General features: G+C 38.2%; 1 protein-coding gene across 38 annotated transcripts in view; it reads right to left on the bottom strand.

Moving 5' to 3' along the window:
* The window catches only part of RIMS1 (regulating synaptic membrane exocytosis 1), a 463,886-nt gene that overhangs the window by 122,942 nt on the left and 319,659 nt on the right, over nucleotides 1-21,285 (bottom strand). For 8 of the 38 annotated variants that reach the window (XM_024133017.3, XM_024133018.3, XM_024133036.3 and 5 more), the window contains 2 exons: nucleotides 17,428-17,517; nucleotides 402-473 (listed from right to left, as the gene is read on the bottom strand). The exons of 3 other annotated variants lie outside the window; for them this stretch is intronic. In XM_024133017.3, the coding sequence (XP_023988785.1) occupies nucleotides 402-473; nucleotides 17,428-17,517 (162 nt within the window). Of the gene's footprint in view, nucleotides 1-401; nucleotides 474-9,233; nucleotides 9,318-17,427; nucleotides 17,518-17,968; nucleotides 18,062-18,660; nucleotides 18,739-21,285 lie in introns of all 38 variants that reach the window. 27 more of the 38 variants (XM_024133007.3, XM_024133009.3, XM_024133021.3 and 24 more) reach the window with 9 other exon arrangements.

The following is a 21,285-nucleotide window of genomic DNA, read 5'->3' as shown; positions in this document are numbered from 1 at the left end:
GAGATATTTAAGAAGTTGGCGTCATTCAGATAAATAACAGACGCTCAAAATATTTGCATATTTCAGGTAATACATTCATTGGTAACATTTCAATGATTTCAGAAACTAAATACTGATGTCTTAATATGTATATAGGAATGCACTGGATTTAATCCTCTTTAGTAATCGGAATGATCACTAAGAGAAATGCATGAGATTTTTCTTAAGCCCTAAGACTTAAGGGCTGCCTTCAAATTACCCATCTCATTTTTTGAATGACGCTATTCCCGTATAGGAGATTTCTTTACAGGAATGTCTTTAAGCATCACAGTTGTGTTTAAGCACATGTCAAATGACAGAGAAGGCGCCCCAGAACATCTTAGTGAAACAGAAGATGCGGCACAGCACAACACCAAGCCTACCTTTCTGCATCAGAGGCAGTGCCTTTCCTAGTCTGTTTTTGGGTGCTAGATCTTTCAGACTTTCTGGAGTGCCTGTGGAATGAAATGTTAAAGAAATACAAAATATATGATGAATCAAGCTACGGTCATCTCATACAATGATAAAAGCAATAGACATGAAAAATGGCAACTATTTTACCTAACTGGTTTTGTCAGCCCGTAACTTTTAAAATAAAATGAAAATAAAAACCAGAACTGGTACTGTGTGGAAGACACAAGTTCCCCAACAGGAGACACAGAAGCTGACACCCCATCAGTGTAGATGCGTTAAGTCTACAGTCTTGATGTCATGGGGGTTCCCGCTGGCAACTGTGCCTTCCTGAGGAAGAAACAAACTCAACGGTGAAATGCAGTGATGATAAACGTGATGACAGCTGTGGTTTAAGTGCTGAAAGACCACACACGGGGAAGTGCCCTCCACTCTGACAGGTTGAAACTTGGTGCTACAAAGATGTTCTCCTATGCTTTTTTCTCCCCCAAAATTATGAAGAAAAGAGAAGAAAAATGCTCTAGGGAAACGTGTTTGACATAAATAAAAGTATTTAAAAAACCAACTATTCAAATTACTTTAAAAAACTGTCATAAAGATACTTTTGCAATCATGTAGCATTTTAAAAACCTAATCATACGTCACAAATCAAAGAACTAATAAAGTTCCTGATTTACTCTATGTTCTAAAAGTAGGTATGTACATCGAACATTTGAAACCCGAAGTGCATTTTCCTATAGAAATAATGCTTATACATAGAGTTTATCTCCCCAAGGCAGTTTACATATGTCTATTCAACCTAAAATGTGTCTGGACTACAACACATTTGAAAGAAATAAAAAAAAAAATATTGTGGTCAAGAAACTCACTTATTTAAAACAAAACAGAGAAACCATAAAAAACATTATAGTTTATCTTGATAACTGATTTGTCTACAATTTATCCTTATTTTAATTTCCTGATATCCCTTCCTTCCAACAATGTTAAGGAGCAAACTGTCTTTTTTGGAGATATTATTAACATATGACATCGTACTAGTTTCAGGTGTATGACATAATTATTCAATATTTGTGAATATGACAAAATGACCACCACAATAAGCCTAGTCAACACCCACCACCACTAGCTAGAAATTTTCTTTTCTTGTGATGAGAAACTTTAAGATCTAGTCTCCTGTCTCTACTCTTTTTACTTATTAAGGCCAGACGCTCTGATATCCAGCATAGGTCCAGGCACAGGGATGCGCATATAAGTGCCAGGTCCGCGTCACAGGGCGCGTGCGCTTCTGGGGATGCTTGTCCCGCCCCTCTTCTCTCCCTGCTGCCACTTGCTCGGCTCACGTGAGTTTGCCCTCAAACTCAGAGTCTGGGTTTAGAATTTGGGTTCCAGCTGCGTATTCTTGAGACTTTCATGACTCTGACGTCTCGCTTCTGAGGTGACAAAAGGGATGTGACAGAGGAGGGGCATCTCTCCTTACCACGTCCCTTGACTAGTTGGACATCAGGCTAATCCCCAGGAAAACACTGGGCCAGGACTGAGGGAGGCACCGCCTTATTTATTGTCACGATGATCCTTCGGGAAGGGGTCCACCTCACAGGTGAGGAAGCAGGCTCGGGGCAGGCCACATGGCCGGTGGCAGAGCCGGGGCTAGAAGCTAAGTCCGGCTCCTGAGCTGCTTCTGTCACACACTGTCCAGCAAAGAGGGTGCAGGGGTTGACTCTGGCGCCTGCCCTCTGGGTGCACCCTTGTTCACAGAGGGAAGAGACCACAAGGCCAGGCACAGGCTGGGGCATGGAGGTACTCCCTCCGACACTAGGGGGTAGCTTTTAGCTACCTCGTTGATCGTGCGGTCGGGAGAGGGGACCGCGGGGTGCAGGAGGATCCTGAGCTCTCGCCTGCACTCAACGAGGAGCTTGTGGGGAAGAGAAGCTGCTCCTGAAGCAAAGGGAAGGCAGCAGGTGCAGAGCAGGCGGTGCTTGGGGCGGGGTGACGGCAGAGGCAGAGGAAGAAGGTCTGCAGACCCCGGGGCCTGAGCTCGAAATTAAACGTCCTATACCATCCGGGGACATTTATGCTTGGCCCCAGGAGTGCCCAGGGACCAGGAGAGCCAGAGTCCCTTGTCCCCTCTCAGAAGAGTGAGAGCCAAGAGAGAACCCAGAGTTTAAGGTCAACTCACGAAGCTCACGGTCACGAAGGGTTTTCACCCACTCACTCACTCACTGACAAACATCTGTTGCATGTGTATATATGCCAGGCACTGCTCTAGCTGCTTGGAATATGTCTGTGAACAAAGCAGACAAAATTTCTGCCTTCAAGCAATTCGTGTCCGAGTGGTAGAAGACAAACCATAAGCAAAGACAGAAACAGAAACAAAAAAACCCTCAAACAAGTAAATTGTATAACATGTCAGAAGGGGATCAGTGCTAACAACAGCAAGGATGAACAGTCAACCAGGGCAAGGGGGTTCAGAGCTGTGGGGATGGATGGGTGCCTGAGGACAGGGGTGGATTGCAGTTTGAAGGAAGATGCTCTGCAATGTTCAGGCGACAGTAAGTGGACCAGGAAGGAAAGTGTTGAGAGAGAAGGGTTCGTGGGTGGAGGGCAGGCACGAGAAGCACCTGCAGGCCTTTGTACCAACTCTCTACCTTCCTGTAGCAGAAAGGTGACAAGAATCTTTTAGAACTTCTCTGCTTTTCTCCTATCCCTAGTAATTTCTAGGAGTCTGTCTAGACCCAGCCGAGATCTTTTTTCTTCTATAAAACTTTCATCTCTTCCGCTTCTCATCCCTAAACTTAATGGGTTTGGATGCAAGGCTGATCATCACAGTACCTGGTGATGGTGATAATGACGATACGAACAGTGTCTAATATTTACTAAGAACTTGGTGCATTCTCTCACCTAAGCTCACCAATCCAACAAGGAGGTACTAAGCTTTCAGCCTTTATAAGAATAAAGAGATTGAGGCTTAGAGGGGTTAAGTCATTTGCTCTCACTCATATGGTCCTTACATGTCAAACTAAGAGTCTATAATCTCAATGTCCATGAACGCGTTGCATCTGTGGCATAAAATGACACTGGATCCTAGTAGCTAAAAGCATGGACTCTAGAGCCAAACTGGGTTTGATGTCTACTCTGTTTCTGACCAGCTGGATGATTTTAGTCAAGTTACTTAACCTCTCTGGGCCTCAGTTTTTTCCACCTGCAAAATGGCAATAATAATACTATCACCTTACAGATTTGCTAACTCGAAATATTTCAGTATTACTCAGTACTTGTATTGTAGTATTTGTAGTTTTTTGCAGTATTACATAGAACAAGGATTTGTAGTGCTTTTAGCATTACTTAAAATAGGAAGAGATCAATGCTATAAAAGTATTATTTAAAATGATAATAATATATATTTGTTTCTTGAAGATAAAGACTCTTATTCATGTGTAAGAGTATCAAACTCAATGTCCCATAACTGGATGACAAATATTCAGGCAGAGGTTCATGCATCTAACTTTTGTCCTTGTTTTAGTGTTTAACCCTCTTGTTATGGATGCCCTTTTTTTTCTCTTCAAATGCCACAGAAACGTACTTTATTGAAGATTCTTCTAAAGATTTCTACAAAGGACATGTCTTTATAATTCTTCTAACCGCTTAAAAGAATCCTCAAGTTGAGTTAAAATGACATTCGCTTGATTGTAATAATTCAGTGTAAAGCAAGAACAGAGAAGAAAATAGAAAAACCTACTGTCTTTTCTACCCCCAATCCTAAGTTATAGCTATGAATATATTGCATGTTTAAACACAGCTCTTTCTTGGAAGAGGGTCTTATGATACGCAAACAGGAGAGGTTAAAACCATCAATTTATATTCTTGTACTATTGCCCTGAAACTGTTGATCATGTGATCATAAAATGGATCACAGTGAAAGGAACTACCTTCTGCCTTACATTACTCTTTCCTAAGTTCCTCATGGGCAGGAATTGTGTTTGCGTTATTACCGTAACATCAACACCCAGGACATAGTAGCTTCTCAATAAATATATGTTGGCTAGGTGGTTAAAAAAGTAATATTTTGAGTATTCTACTGGAATTTGAGAGTCTAAAAGGTTACAACAAGTAAAAACCTAATCAGGGTTATACAGTTCAGCTTACATCAAATCAAATAAATTTAGACATAAAACTTGGCATTGTTTTCTGGTCTTTGGTAAAACCTAAGATACCATAAATAAGAAATGCCCTCTGGTTACTGCCTTATGCATAACGAGGTGTCAGTCATCATTACTGGCCCAACACATGTCCATCATCATGAAGCAAGCAGGCAGCATGGACTCAGTTTTAGAGTCTTGAGGGCCATCAGAATTCAGCTAGTCCATCTACAACCACCTAAATCTACAGATGAGGAAAATGAGTCCCAGGAAAGTTAAATGACTTGTCCAAGGGAATATGGGTCTTAGTCAGTTGGTGAGGCACCGTCGTGGCCCATGGCCCTAGGTTCCCACCCCCTCTGCCATGGAGTGACTTTGAATGACGATGTTCGTTGGAGGGGTCCTTAGACAAAAGCAAACAAAACAGTGACGGTGTCTCCATCATGTCTTAGTTATTTGGGGTTTTAACATGTGTTCTGTTGAATCAAAATTTTTTATCATTATTTTATTACATGTAAAGAATGTTTCTTTGGTGTAGATGTGCAAGAATCAGAGATCCTGAGTTTGTTTTTTTTTTTACTTCGCAACTTACAGTTGTATGATTTTCGCCTGATGCCTCCCAGTTCACAGGGCACAAATTAAGGTCCTTAAAAGCTATAAAGTTATATTCAAATGTAAGGTATAACAATAATTATTGTATTATTAAATGGAAGCAAGAGTAATAATCAAAAAGGGAGGGCATTCCTAATTAAGTCTAATTTTCTGGAAGTTCCATTTTTAATTATTATTCTCTATTAGATTAAGTGTGAAGCTTCATAAAATGTACTAATGAAAAGAAAGGCAATTGTTAAAATCTGTTTCTGGGCCACTTTCCTTTCCTCATCTATAACTAAATTCGGTTAGAGCAACTCCCTGAAGACACTGATAAATAAAACTTTTCTGAAGATACTACAATTCTATTAAAGTGGAAAATTAACATGCTAATAAAATGAAAATATACTCTGCTTTGGGGAAAATGTAATAAATTCTACCACATAATGTTTTAATTATAATTAACACTGATATCATAAGAATATTTCTGTCTATATATTGGTTGCCTATCCAGATGGCTTAATGTGAAATGCAAATCTCCATCATCTTGTTTCCTTATAATTTGGGGAAGGAAAAAATTAAATTCAAACAGAATCTACCTAAATAAGAAATGTTCACATACGGTGAAGATGGATGCATACAATTAAGATACATTTACCCTTTTGTTTATTATTGATATTTATGTATCTGACTATAGCCATTAAATAGACTCACTAAGTATTTCAGTACAGGGGTACATTTCATTCATTTAAATAAAGGACATCTTTGAAAAGCACAGATGATAAAGGATGTTATAAAGCAAACAAAAATGATTAGTGATGCACTGAATTTATAGGTGGTTCTACATTAACTCTGCATCTACGTGGCAAGTATCATGAATTCTGGAAGTGAAAAAGTGGGTAATTTCTTTATCTCATAAATATTTTCAATGGAGAAAGAGATTCATCCACTTTGAATAAAAAGAAACCACTTGATATTTAAGGATAAAGACTCCTTTAGGCAAGTAGCTGCTTCCAAGTTGCCGAAGAAATTAGAACTAGATTAGCAGAATAATTCAGGAATTAATTTTAAACACAGTGGGATACTTTAATTTAAACTCCTGGAAAATAACGTTATTTTATCAAATATTTTCCATTTTATTTAAGTCACATCAATAAATTGCCTCCTGAAATATATCATGTACACTGATGCAAAAACATTCTCAATCAAAACAATGGAGTCAGTAACTTCAAGCCAATGAAGTATTAACATACATCTCAAAATGTACCAAGTAAGAACTATCACCTCACATTTATGAGAATGGTCACTATCAAAACTTTTTTTTAATTTAAAAAGAATATGTTGCGTTTTCTTGAAAAAATATTTACCAAAAAGTTGAATTAGATGATGATAATAATATTAATAATAACAGTAATTTATACTTGCCTTTCACACTTGAGGATGATTCATTCAATTGTGAACACTAAACTCAGAACCTCAATGCTTCAGGGGTCTATTAAAATACATTTTTTCTAACTCGCCACTCACAAATTTTGGTTAATTTGAAGCCACAAGTAGCTCTCAATTTTACACAACAGAGTTATGTGCACACAGGTTCATAAAAGTTACTATTTATATATTAAAATAATGCCATTTACAAAGAAATACTTTGTTATTGGAGTGATGATTCTTAAAACTTTCAATATTTTTAAAATTTTGCAAGAAAATTTTCACTAGAATTTTAAAGTCACAAACATTCCCTGGGGTTACAAACTTATGTATATTTTCCTCATCGTTGTTTTACAAAATCCTACAACTTCTAGGAAAATTCCTCTATCTAGAGAAACATGCTTCCATGTTAATTCCAAATAAAGCTACTGTACCACTTGAGATGACATCAAGATTTCTTACTGTTGAAATTAAATTATGGAGAAATGGTACATTAAAAATCGTGTGTGTGTGTGAAATAAGACGGCAACTCAATGCTTTCCAACTTACTAGAGAGCTCTCTTAAGCAAATATTTACTTACTGTATTACTATGTTAGTTTCAAAATAATCAAATATGCCTTGATACCGGACATCCAAAGGCGATTATATAAATTGTCACTGATTTTCGAATATTTTTTTTTTTAGCAACCAGTGACCTAGGGCAAAAGTCACCTGATGGCAAAATTCTTATGAACATTCACTGTCTCCAAATCTGATGCCATGTTCACCTCATTTGTGAATTGGCAGAAACTTCTGAATGAGTAAATAAAGCTAATAGGAGGTGAAATGCAAGTGCTGTGTTCCTGAACGGTTGCCACGGTTACCTATGAATTTAGCGTCAGCTGACGCAGTAATTTCTCTCTCATTTTTATGGGCACTTATATATTTTAATAATAAAAACTTATTGCAAATAACATTCTGTTCCCAACAGTAATAAATCACAGTATCAAGCCATTTAAAATGTATTTCCTTTTGTTGAACACAGAATTTACTTATAAATAAATCATAATGAAAAGTAAAATGTATGTTCAGAATTATGTATCAGGAAGAGTTTCCTTTAATAATCTTATCTAAAAGGACTATTTCTGCTTCTAAAATCTACCTTTAAAATTATGTATAAAATCTATGAAATCAAATAACATAATTAATTCACACGTTATTAAAAGACAACTGATCTTCAACTAATCTTCATCTCATGTATGTAAGAACTAAAACTACTATTTGGATTTCCATGTTGCCTATCCTAAACCCAGATAAACTTACATTTATATTCACTACAGAGATCATCATACTTAATCGTCTTATACTCTAGCAATCATTACCTAAGATGAAATCCAGAATAGTCTTTTATGAGAGGAAATTCTAAGTTCCTTGATGGCCATGACGCTGCGTTTCTTAAACATTGTTGTGACTCTAGCCATTAGAATAGTGCACGCAGTAAGCGCACACAAAATTTTTGCTGAATGAATGAGTAGCAATGTGGATGCACATTTAAAAATTTTATTTATACTATTAGTTTATATTCTCATTTGAAAAGACTTTACGTTTACAATAATTTTTAGATCGGAGATTTTACTAATTTTTCTAGACCCATAAATTCTATCCTAGAAATCAGTTAGCAGTAGAAGGAACTGGATTTAAATTCCAAATACGCAAGTCATATTAAGAGGTAAAGGTCTTAAAGATTAAAGCATAATAAAATATTCAAAAAGCCTCCATAAAATACCACCTTGGGGTACAACATTTGTAAGATGACTTACTAATCTTTTCTGAGTGATGGCGTTTAGTTTTTCTTTCAAATTGAAATATGCTAAATAAAATGTCACCCATGTGTTGGCTGAATTTCTGCTTCACCAGAAGAGAAGCAGCCAAAACACCCATAACCTTTTGTAGCCAGTTGGGAAATGACATGGCCTACATATAACAGCCATCACAAAAGAGGAGAACTGGGTGAACAACACCCAAGAAGGAAAACAAAGCAATGGAAATACATATTGTGGCACTTGTGACATCACAGCATGAAGTAGATTCAAAGCACTGATGTTATTTTTAAAAACCTACCTTGTTGACTGACCCTAGCCCTGGACAATATTTGGCTTAAAAACACAATATTCATAAAATAGATAAGAACGAGGTATTCTGTCTTAAATCAGGGAAGGTGCCCCAAAGCCTAAACTTCATTATTAACAAAAGAAGACGATGAAGATCAGATCATCAACCAGTATAACAAAAGAATAGGCTCTGTGATAGATTTTAATACATTTTTAAGCACCTGAGAATTTTAATTTAGTCAAGTGTAGACAAAATCAATAGTTAAATACGTTTCTAGAAAATCGAAACCCTAAGACAAATGCTCATTAAGAGAGAACTCTCCCACTGGACCCGACTTTACTGTGTTTAAACCATGCCCTGTGCATGCTAGCTTCACTTCAGGAAACATTCTAAGGTGCTTTATCAGAGATGGATGCATTTAGTTTTGGAATCACCACCTCTTGCGCTCGGGCTCCTAAAAGGAAGGCATCATAACCACATGGCTCTTGGCTACCCTCCACTTGGTGGCCTGCCAGCCTCTGGAAGCCACTTGTCTGTGGGGAGGAAGTGACTAGTACCTGTCATTCTCCGGAGACGCATGCTGGATTTGAATCCTGGGGCTAGGAGGCCGTCTCCTATCTAGAGAGGGGGACCATCTACCCCTGTTTGCCCAATGAACAAGACAGGAAAAAACAAGACATTTAGTAACTCCTAAAATAAAAGAATATATGGAACAAGAGGACTGGAAAATCACCCCAAAAAGTCAAAGTGTAGATTCTTTGCTCCATAATTTACTCTTCATTTGTGCAGGCCTTGGAAAGATAGATGACAATATTGTAAGAAAATAAAACTTGTAGCCTTACATGTGAATAGAGAAACAACTTATTTGGGAAGATGTTTGAAATCTCCTGGGTAATTTTGTTCTTTTAAATGTGGTGTGTGCCTGCAAAACTATATATACACATAAATACATATATATAACTTTACAAAGATGCATCCTTAAGAATCAGACAGATGTCTGAATAAAATAGATTTAAGAAGCCACCAATGCTTATTTGATACTAGGTCTTGAAATTACTGGATAAAGTGGCAAAGATGAGGTGTGTGAATTTAATACAAAGCAGAAGCATAGTTTAAGTGGAAGAAATAAAACTACTCTCTAGTGTGGAAACAATAACATGAAGAAATAATTCATGGAAATGCTACCAGTGAAGTCTTAACAAGTTTTCTGGGGGAAAACTACAGGGTTAGTAACTGAAATGAAAAAATTGTGAGCAAAAACCACTGATGGATAAAAGTGGGAAATACAGATAAATGCCATGGTAAAATAGCATTACCTTAAAAAAATCTTGCTAATCTTTACTTGCAAAGGTATCTCTCCATGGGGTAAACAGTTGTTTTCTTATTTCAGCATTTACAAGAATACTGTTTTTATGATTAACAGTTAAATAAAAGTTTGAAACTTGGTTCATTCTTTTATTAAACTATCTTGAGATTCTGTCTCTCCATAACCACAAATTATAGACATCCGGGCAAATACTGAAAAGAGGCAGTAAGGGACTGGACGGCCCAAATTTGGAAATTTTAATATATTCGATATGAACATTTTAAGCAGGATAATTTCTCTACGTATTGGCTTCCTCATATGTAACAAGGGATCACTGAATGGGGTTTAAGACTCGTCTAACTATATGATTTTATAATAATCCAAAGAAGACTGGTCATAACCTTTTTTAAAAGCCATCTTTTTTTGCCATTAACTTGGCTTCGTGGATTTATTAGACAATCTGGACAAAAGCAGCAGAGGGCTATCAACGTGTGACCAGGATACCTTTAGTCAGCAGGTGCTCTTCTCTGAAAGCCCCTGGGAAGCCTGTTGGTCATCACTCAGCCTTGGATGGACTGGAGGAGGGCTCTGAGGAAGCCGTGAAGCAAATAAAGATACTTGAAAGCAGAATTTGGGCAGAAGAGAAAACTGTGTGGCATGTCCTCTGGAATGTGCTATGTGTTTGTGAAATTCAAAACAAATTTGCATTCATTTCAAATTACTGAATTATTTTAAATGATTATATAGTTGGTCAATCCAATTGGAATGCTTGAAAATGTATCTTTGCACTTTACTGGCTTTTGTTCTGCAGACACAATAAAGAAAAACATGTCTAAAATAGTTGAAAACAATTATAGCTAGTGTTTTCCACATGAAATTGTACTCAGTCATGAGAAAACTTAAGGTGTCCTTTAAGAATACAGAATCAATATGTTTTTCTTTAGACATTTTTGAAGGAATAAGTAATATTCACTTGACAAGATTATGAATAACCTTGCTTCCTGAGGCAAAATTCCAGTCCTTGTGTTTATTTAAACACAAAAAGTAAAGAAAAATGCTATAATTATGAAACATGCAGTGAAAGCCATGAAAGAGAGGGTGTACGTTTAGAAACAAGGCATTGTGAATGCAAGCTATTAAAAGGTAAACTTTTAGAAATATTTAGCATCATACATGTATACCTGTGCACTCAAAGTCCTTCTGAATATGCTGATATGTAGTCCCAATAACATAAATGTTTGCGTTACCCTCATATCTTGGATATGATGAGAGTAGGATCAAATTATACCCAATTTTTGTCCAAAGAACAGACATTACATAAGTTTTAATATCATGCATTTGTGAGCTTGAAATATACTAACGTTTTATATGTTTTTAAAATGTGTCCAACTTCTTTCTGTGTTTCTCCTACCACACAGAAGAACCAAAATTAGAATCTTTAGTCCCTTATTATGGAGCAAAACACACACCTTCCACGTCCGTTTTCATGCTAGAAGCGAACATGGCAGGCTACGCTGGAGTCATTAATCACGAAACTGAACTAAAACAGCCCCTTCTTGATTTTTCTTCCCAACTGTCTGTCTGCAGGTTACCTTAGTTGCATTATTAGTGCTTTAATCTCAGGTATTCTAAACTCATTCATGCAGGAACATCTATTTGTTGGGAGCCCATCCTTTTCTCTGTGCTCAGAACAAGAGGGCAAGGGTCACTCTGGTGGCTGTGGAACTGAAGGAACAGGCTGGGGCCTCCCCAAATAAGGGGCTACAGTGTCTTGTTTTGCTTTGTTTGGGCAGTTACATCAACTACACCCAGCACAGAATAAGTAATGAATAAATATTTGCAAATATTTAAGTAGATAATAAGAGGATAAGATTTGAGGTTTGGGGGTAATACTGGTAAGAAATAATAAGAAACTTAACTAAGAAATCAACAGCAGTAAGGGGACCCACCGAGGAGATATAAGGACATAGAACTGACAGTCCTCCGCAAGCAATGAAATGGTTCTTACATTGGGGCTCTTCCCCTAGCAAGGATATACCTTACAACAAAAGTGCGTGTGTTTAAATGTGTCATTCGTATGTATGCTTGCATATTCACCCATCTTTCAGTGGTGCATATGTCCTGGCAGAGCACGGCTAAGCAGCTTAACTATCTAAAAGAGAGATTATATGGAAATGTAAACCATTCATTCCCTAAATAGCACACACAAAAAATATCTGTGAAGTTCTGTCATATTAGACACCAAATCTGAACAGACTAGAGATCTGATTATACAGTACATATTTTCATTGTCTATTCCCATTATTCATTTAGTCCTTTGAAACATTTTCCCCAATCCTATTTTAAGTGAAAATTAATATAGGTGCTTATACTTTGGAATAAAGTTTATTTCAATTCAAGTTACAGCTAAGTTTTAGGTAGGAACTTCCTTTCTCTTAGGCCTTGTGTTTCCATGTGGAGGGAAATTCCTTCAAGTCCTACTTCGGGCCTCTCTCCACCCCAAGGAGGGAGGAGGGGGACTTTGTGTTAAAGAATCAGGCACGGGGCTTCCCTGGTGGCGCAGTGGTTGAGAGTCCGCCTGCCGATGCAGGGGACACGGGTTCGTGCCCCGGTCCGGGGGGATCCCGCGTGCCGTGGAGCGGCTGGACCCGTGAGCCACAATTACTGAGCCTGCGCGTCCGGAGCCTGTGCTCCGCAGCAAGAGAGGCCGCGACAGTGAGAGGCCCGCGCACCGCGATGAAGAGTGGCCCCCACTCACCGCAACTAGAGAAAGCCCTCGCACAGAAATGAAGACGCAACACAGCAAAAAAAAAAAAAAAAAAAAAAAAGAATCAGACACTGATGGCTTAGACACCACAGCAAATAAACCTGCACAGCAGCCTTCAGAAGGCAGAAGCCTCTCATGGTTCAGAAAGTATGGCAGCCTCTTGGTGAGTCACCAGCAAACTTACAACCTGAAGTCTAGCTCCTGAACTTGTTCACTGTATTTCTGGTGATAATTAGATCTCCCACCTTACAGGTCTTGTGTCTAGCTCACAATTGGACACAGATTTGGGAGCAGAAAATAAGGGGTGTTTTTTAAGTTCCCCCAAAGCCCCAGATGGAACATTTACTAAGTAAAAAATAATAATGCTATTGCAAGAGATGGCAAGGCCAAATATGATCCCTGACCTCCAGGAGTACAATCTAGTGGAAGAAACAAGCATGACTATGTGAAATAGAATGTATGTAATATTACATGGGCCCAGAAAAGAGAGTTAATAATTCTGCCTGGCAAGGAAAGGCAAGCATGTGCTGGAGAGGTTAAGAGAAGTTTTATAGACGAAATGGTTATTTGACCTCCTGTTTTGAAGAATGAGGAGAATTTTTAGGCAGACAACAAAGGAAAGAGGGTATTTCAATTTTAATGGGAAAAAGACTTGAGACAAAAACTAACAGAACGATTAATAGAGCTTATGAGAAATGGGGCAAGAATGGCACCGGAAGTGGGGACGGGCTATAGTATAATGAAGCGGGGGGATCTGTCTTGGAGATTCTCGAAGGAGAACCGATAGGACTTCTTGTCTCATCAAATGAGATGAAGGAGCAGAAGTATTTCCAGATTATATGGATAGTTATATGTTAAAGCTGCCAAAGTAGAGGGACATTTCTGAAGAGAAAGCATTTTGCTGGCAGAGGATGTGAGGGAGACAGTGCATTTGATTTAGACTTTTGATGCACACAGGGTCTACCAACCACCGAGAAATTTAGGCCTGGTTTGCAGGGGAGGGTCTGGCATGACCAGTTACAGTGGAGTGTTGTCTCCATATGTATTAGTGTGGAAACTTTTTTTTAAAGTTTATTTATTTATTTTTGTCTGTGTTAGGTCTTCATTGCTGCGCACGGGCTTTCCCTAGTTTTGTCGAGCGGGGGCTACTCTTCTTTGCGGTGCGCGGGCTTCTCATTGAGGTGGCTTCTCTTGTTGCGGAGAATGGGCTCTAGGCGCGCGGGCTCATTAGTTGTGGCTCGAGGGCTCAGTAGTTGTGGCACACGGGCTTAGTTGCTCCGCGGCATGTGGGATCTTCCCGGACCAGGGCTCGAACCCGTGTCCCCTGCATTGGCAGGCGGATTCTCAACCACTGCGCGACCAGGGACGTCCCAGTGTGGAAACTTTTGAGGGATAGACATATAATTTCAGGGATGGGATGGGTGGGGCAAAAGAGGAAAGCTGAGGGGGAGACAGGGAGGAAAGGCAGCCTGTAAAGGAGACTGCCTTAGCACAGAGGTGTTAGGGAATTTGTAGAGGATGCTGAAGAAAGGAGAGGTCAGATTTCTGGAAAAGGTCAAGGAAGATAAAACATCCGAGGAAAGGAATCATTCTCCAGTGGCTCTAGAAATCAGTGTTTCTGAACATGTAAGCAACATTCTGTTCTAAAACCCGGGAAGGGAAAGGTTAACAGCAGGCCTGTAACTCACTCCTTCTGGATCAGGGAACAAGGGGGAACCGATGACTTCAAGCTAACCTTGACACAGATGAAGGAAAGTACAGTGACCTTGACCAGACCTCCTTGTAAGCATGCAGTGGTATTTGCTAGAGAAAAGATAAAAGAGAGTCCTTATCTATTCAACGTCTTCAGCAGGGTACAACTAGTCTTTCTAGATCTTTCACTGTAAATGACCCCCAAATTTCCTGACTTATGGGTCATGGCTGGATGGGGCAACGGGGTAACCCCTACGTATTTTTGCTAGTTGTGTAATCAACAGAATATATTATATAATGGAGATGCTCAAATACAGAAATTACTTCCTTTGCAAACAGTGTTTCCACGTGCCTGTCTCAAAATTCATCTGTTAACCTGGGCCAAACCATCCTCATAAGGGAGAAAAGGTCGGCCTGACGGTTTTGGGGTCCTTCGGGAAAAGAACATGCTAACCGTGCCTGGTCCTCCTTTATCTTGGAATCATCAGTGAAGTGTGGTGTGGTGTGGGGTACTGAGTCTGCTTTAACAATTTCATCCTTTGTACTAACACAGAACTTCCTTTGCTTTCAGAGTTAGCGAGGATACTCCAGAAAAGAGCATTAAGTAGGTATAACAGCATACACATGCTCATCAAGATGGTTTAGAATCAGCAAATTGTTTGACCTCAATAGGTTACAAGGCTGTGAAAATATTGATGTCACCATCTCAAGAATATGAAGTTATGTCTTTAACAACTTTTCTATAATATCTTATCTACTATGTATATGTCAGGCATTGATCAGCTCTCTGGTCAGTCACAAGAACTAAGTAACCTGGAAAACCCTCAAAGCTTCCCCAGTTCCTACTCTCCTCACGTCCTGTCTGGGGACTTACAGGTGCATCTTCCAAAGAGCACAAAGCCCACACTGCTGGTCCTGCTCTGTCCTGTCTCGAGGCTGCTCAGAGGTCTGTCCGCAGAAGGACAGCATCCTCCACACCAAGACACACCTACGGCATCTGTAAATTTCCTGATGAGAACTCATCTCACTTTATTTTCTTCTTCACAACAAATTGACACCAATAAGTTAAAGAACATTAGTAATACCAATTCCAGTCCCCTTTCATTTTTTTTCAAGGGGAAATTTATTTTTTATTCAATAGATAGAGTGAATGTAGGTTTCAATCATAGTTTCTCTTCTTCTATCAAAAGTACGTATCATAAGTGAGTGCACTCAGACTTCACTATGACCTGTAAAAGAATCGTGGCCAGATTATTTGTCTACAGGTTGGCCTGTTCTAAGGGTACTATCAGAGAAGAAATTCACCAATACATGGATCTGTGAATTCTCTGGCTTCAGCGCAACAAGAAAACACGTGCTCGACAGGTTTCAGCAACAGAATAAAACTGTACTGTCCAATGTAGTAGCCACAAGTGGCCAAGGAGCACTGTGAAAAAAGGAATGCAAAATATCTCACTAACAGTTTTTAATTGATTATATGTTAAAATGATAATATTTCAGATATATACTAAAGTATTAAAGTTAATTTCATATTTTAATATGGCAAGCAGAAAATTTAAAATTATGCATGTGGCTCAAACTGTATTTCTATTAGACAGAACCAATATAGATGACATTTAAGATGTGAGGGTATTGCTGTAGTCAGAAGATTCCGCTGACTTCATTCTTTCCTTGTTTTAACACTAACCAGAAACATATAAGGAAATAATAATTAGTAAAAAAATATAAAAATATTTTTTCTTGCTACCCTTGTATATATTTTTTGGGGGTAATATACAACAAACGAGAAAAATGAAACAATTTCAATTGTGATTTTAGAAGAGCCCATTCAACTAAAGAAGAGCCCATTTCAACTAAAATTTCTTCTACAAATGTAAAGAAGTACAAAAAGTTAGATTCCATTGTTTTCTATTACAAATTTTGCAAATACAAAAGAATACAAAATTAAAAAGTAGATTTTTTTAGTAGAATCTTATGAAGACACTAAAAAATGAACATGTCTACCTGTACCAATCATTAAATTCCAGAAATAAACATCTCATAAATAAATGAGTAGAATCAGACTAGAAAGATTGCTAAAGGAAAGCTTTAAGCAGCCTCTGAAGAAGAGGAAAAGTGGGCTACATTAACACAACTAAACATTTTTCTTCAGGATTTGTGAAGAGGTAGTATGCAAATTTCCAGTGAATGACTTCTAATTGAAAAGAGATAACAATTATAACCAAGACTATCAATTATAACCAAGTTTACTGGAATAGAAAGTTCCATCACAATGGAAAAATTAGCTGCTCACAATTAGGAGACAGCGTAGTACATGATCACTGAATTAAAGTCAGAATTATTTATTAATCAATCAATTTAAAGTGTTAAGTAAAATTACGTATGTGTGTATATAATGTGCCTTTATTTTTGTACGGCATCAGGAAATCTATGATAAACATACTATTTTCTGTTGAACGATAATTTAAGGCAAAACGATCTATATCAAAGAGCAAGTTGATTTAAAAAAAAACGAATATGGATGCACAAGGGGAGTATTCTATCTAAATAAGATTCTTGTTTTGCGTTTATGGAAGATTGTACTTGAACCTATAAATACTATTCATCAGCGGAAGTACTAGAAAAGTGATCTTTCCCTTCAGATAACTCACTGGCCCTCACAACCATATCAGCGTACTGAAGGCTCCCTGAGTAGGTGTAAAGAAAACCACCGAACAGCAACAAAAGGGGAAAAGCAGCAGCGAGAAGCAGTTACAAATCACGTCACGCCATTTGCAACAGCATTCACGGAAATATGTGTATGTGCTCCCTCTGGCTCCGCCACATACACACATCTCTACACAGGCGTGTACGGAAGGGAGGGGAAATGCAGACAGTCGGCAAGTGAACGTGGATGAATAAGCTGTGAGACTCAATGACACAAAACAAAGTGATAGGGAAAAAAATGACTGTACAAAATGACAGGAAATTAAGAAAGTCTTTATACCTTTCTCGTTCTGGTGAATGCAAACTAGCATCTGGTCTCAAGCAGTTGGTACTAGCACTCCTCGCCCTGTCAAGGGAGGGCTGCAGGTCACTAGTGCCAGTGCATTGCATCCAGGGTGGAGGAGAAAGACAGAGAAAACAGAGAGAGGAAGACCAGTTAGAGAGGAAAGCATCAAGTCCTGTCCCCTTTACACAAAGTGCAGAATCACTGCGAGTCGGTTCATAAGGGTGTGAGCGCTGACAGGATGGCCGTGCAGTTTTGTTTAGAAAATGACACTAAACAAAGATTATGCTTGAATTGCTTTGCATAATTTTTTTAAAAGGGTCTCAGACTGAAAAAAATGAGGCTAAGTCACACCTACTTATGAAAAAACTGGATACAGAAAGCACTGAAACAAAATGCCTAACACTTCATTACCAAGGACAGATGCCACACCAAAACAAAATGAAGGACAGCAGAGGAGGAAAATTTTACAACTCAGCTATTTTGGTTCAAACACTAAACAGGGGAGGTGGACGGCATGACGTCCAAACGTCCTTACCTAACCAGAATCTCATCAGTAAACCTCAGTGCTCTCGAGTGAAAGCATTCATGGTGAAGGGGTTTGGTTTTAGTATGTGCAGGCAGAATCGAGCTCCACAAAGTAAAATCATCCAAAAATAAAATAATATAAAATCAACTCTCATAGTTGAAATCAACAAGTAAAACAACAAATAAATGACAAAGAAGACAACGACTAGAAATCTGATACCTGAGTAAGTAGATTTCATTTAGAGAAATATTCTAGCATAGGTTTTATAATTAAAGCTATTTTTATTATTTTACTGTATTTTTAAATTAGTTTTTATTGGACTATAGCTGATTTACACTGTTGTGTTACCTTCTGCTGTACAGCAAGATGAATCAGTTATACACACGCATATATCCACTCTTTTGTAGATTCTATTCCCATATAATTAAAAAGTAATGAGCAGAGTTCCCTGTGCTATACAGGAGGTTCTTATTAGCTACCTATTTTATATGTAGTAGAGTGTGTATGTCAATTCCAATCTCCCAATTTATCCCTCCCCCCTTTCCCCCTTAAAGCTATTTTTAGATATCATGAGTTTTCTCTGTATATAATTAATTTTAAGAGGAAATGCTAATGCTTTATTAGAAAGTAAATTTGCTATTTTTAGCTGGTGAGGGATTAGGGATTAGTTTATAACTGAGACTCACTGTTATGACTCTTACCTGTAAATATTCCAGTGAGAACAGTTCTCTAACAAGGGCATCTTGGGCGGTAATGTTTTATAGTGCCTAACAAGATGTCTGGAACATGGGAACGCAGACATGCAGGAAACAGAAAAATACATATGAAGCGAATTTTATCAGGATATGAAAAAAGTAGGAGACCTAGAAAGCTACAAACACAGATGGATCTTTTGTTTTTCTCAGAAAAACCACAATAATTATTTGAAGGTAGGAAAAAGAACTGTTAAATATGGAATCATAGACATGTCTTCATAATTAAGATGAAGACTTAAATTATAGTTTAAAAGCCTTAATTTGAAAAAGATTTGAGAACTACACTCTATGAAGTAACCAACATGAAACTTACTATTTAAACCCTGTTTAATATTATACCTGCTTCTATGGAAATAACTCATAGCTAAAAGTACTAATCAAATAATTTATGATATTTGGGAATTAATATGACTAAAAGTTAATAGTCTAATAACAAGCAAAATGCTGACCAGCATTGCAGGGACAAGCTGATCACGGTACTGAAGGCAGTAAAGGAAGGAAGATCAAGAGGTGACTGCCGTGGGCAAGTCCTTTCCATTTATCACCTTCTGGATACAAACCCAACAGCAGGTAACATTTATCACCAGAAATTGGGTGGGATGGGTATTAGCTGCAACCAGAATATGAATTCTGATTTGGCAGAAACAAGGCCCAACATCATCTGAATTCCTTTAAAACCTATAAGGGGGCTTCCCCGGTGGCGCAGTGGTTGCGCGTCCGCCTGCCGATGCAGGGGAACCGGGTTCGTGCCCCGGTCCGGGAGGATCCCACATGCTGCGGAGCGGCTGGGCCCGTGAGCCATGGCCGCTGGGCCTGCGCGTCCGGAGCCTCTGCTCCGCAACGGGAGAGGCCACAGCAGTGAGAGGGCCGCCTACCGCAAAAAAAACCAAAAACCAAAAAACAAAAAAAAAACCCTATAAGGACTTCTGGACTGTCTATATAACCAAGGGTAAACTTGGTCCTGTCAATGAATGTTTTGGTAATTTAATAACGTTTCTACAAAATTTAACTGTCAGTAATGAAAATCTATTGTCCATTTTGGCTTACATTAAAGTATGATAAAATCAGGAATAGAATAAACATTTGCTGTTTATGCAACTATAGTATAATCAACCATTACACTAATGGTTGATTCAGGAAATCTTTTAAAGCTGTGGTTTAAAAGGTATTAAAGTACCACATTCGAGCACAGATTGAGGACACTTTTACTGAAGCAAAGGACTCAGCCTGCTTCACAGACAGAATCTTCTTTTCAACTCCTAAACCTTAGGCAACTGTCTTTAGTAACAAGTTGCTATACAACTTTTCTAAGCAATTGGTTCAAAAGTGAATTTTTTGGGGGGTGGTACACTCTAACAGGGGTCAGCAGAGAATGGAAATAGAATGAAAAGTGGCCACAGCTTTTAGTTTTATTTATTGGCTGTGAACCTGGATGATTCAAGTCATCAAGCCTTTTTCTACATCTATATCATGGAGGAAATAACAATCTTTAACAGGGATGCTGTGAGGATTAAGTGAAATAACAGGTACAAAGAGTCTAGGACACAGTAAGGAAGCCACAGCATTTTCTGTATAACATGACTGTCTCAGGAAAGGTTTTATGGAAAAAGCATTTGATAATGATAACAATGGGGGGGGATGAGTTAAACAACATGAGACAGATTTCTATAGTATGTGACTTTGATATGCTGTGCGTATAAAATCTCCAGGGAGTGGCTTTAACTTGCAAAGTTTCCAAAATATGTTTGACTCACAACCTCTTAAATTGGCTGAACTTCATGTGGAACCAACTCCTTGGAACACATTTTTGGAAAAACTAGTTCAGTGGAAAACTTCAAATAGACCTGATTTTGAATCCTTGCTCTGTTACATGTCAAATAAAACTTTCTTAGCGTCTTTCCTCATCTGTGAAATGAGGATAATAATGTTCATATGATACAACTATCGTCAGGACATTGAGATAAAATTCATTAAATAATTACCACTGTGCTTGGTGCTCAATGAATGTTATTTTCCTTGTTTACTGGAAAGTAGTAAATCCACAGGATTTATTCTCAAAAGTCGTAAGTGAATACGACAGGTTGTATTCTGAAGATAAGATTTTACAAAATGATGAAACTACTAGCTTATTCTGTTGTGCCCATCCTGTTATTTTACCTTTGAAAGTGGGCTGTAACGGAAAGAAAAACAATATATTTAGTGATTCCGTTTAGCTTACTGGTGTGAATGTGTTAAAAATACCCACAGGTTGGGGGCCAGGCACACACCAGGTGCCTAATAAATATGAAAGCTTTGTTTTGTTTGTGTTTTATATGTAGTCACCCCAACGGGACTATAAGAAAATTTTCTGAATCTGTAAAGAAATCATTCCTATTAAACTATTTGTCAGGACAACCAAAGTAAGGCTGGAGGCTTTCGAATTATAAAGAATTGAGCTGATTTTTACAATAGTTAGGATTTTACATTATTTCTCCAGTTTGCAAACAGAACTAACATCCCTCATTTTTCCCTGTGGCACCACACACAGGGCAGTAGTTATCACTAGGAGAGTTTAATACATGTAAAAAGTCA

The sequence above is a fragment of the Physeter macrocephalus genome, chromosome 10 (genome assembly GCF_002837175.3).
Source record: "Physeter macrocephalus isolate SW-GA chromosome 10, ASM283717v5, whole genome shotgun sequence".
Taxonomy (NCBI): domain Eukaryota; kingdom Metazoa; phylum Chordata; class Mammalia; order Artiodactyla; family Physeteridae; genus Physeter; species Physeter macrocephalus.
Note: the sequence above shows the minus strand (reverse complement) of the source record. Positions and strands in the feature narration are given on the sequence as shown.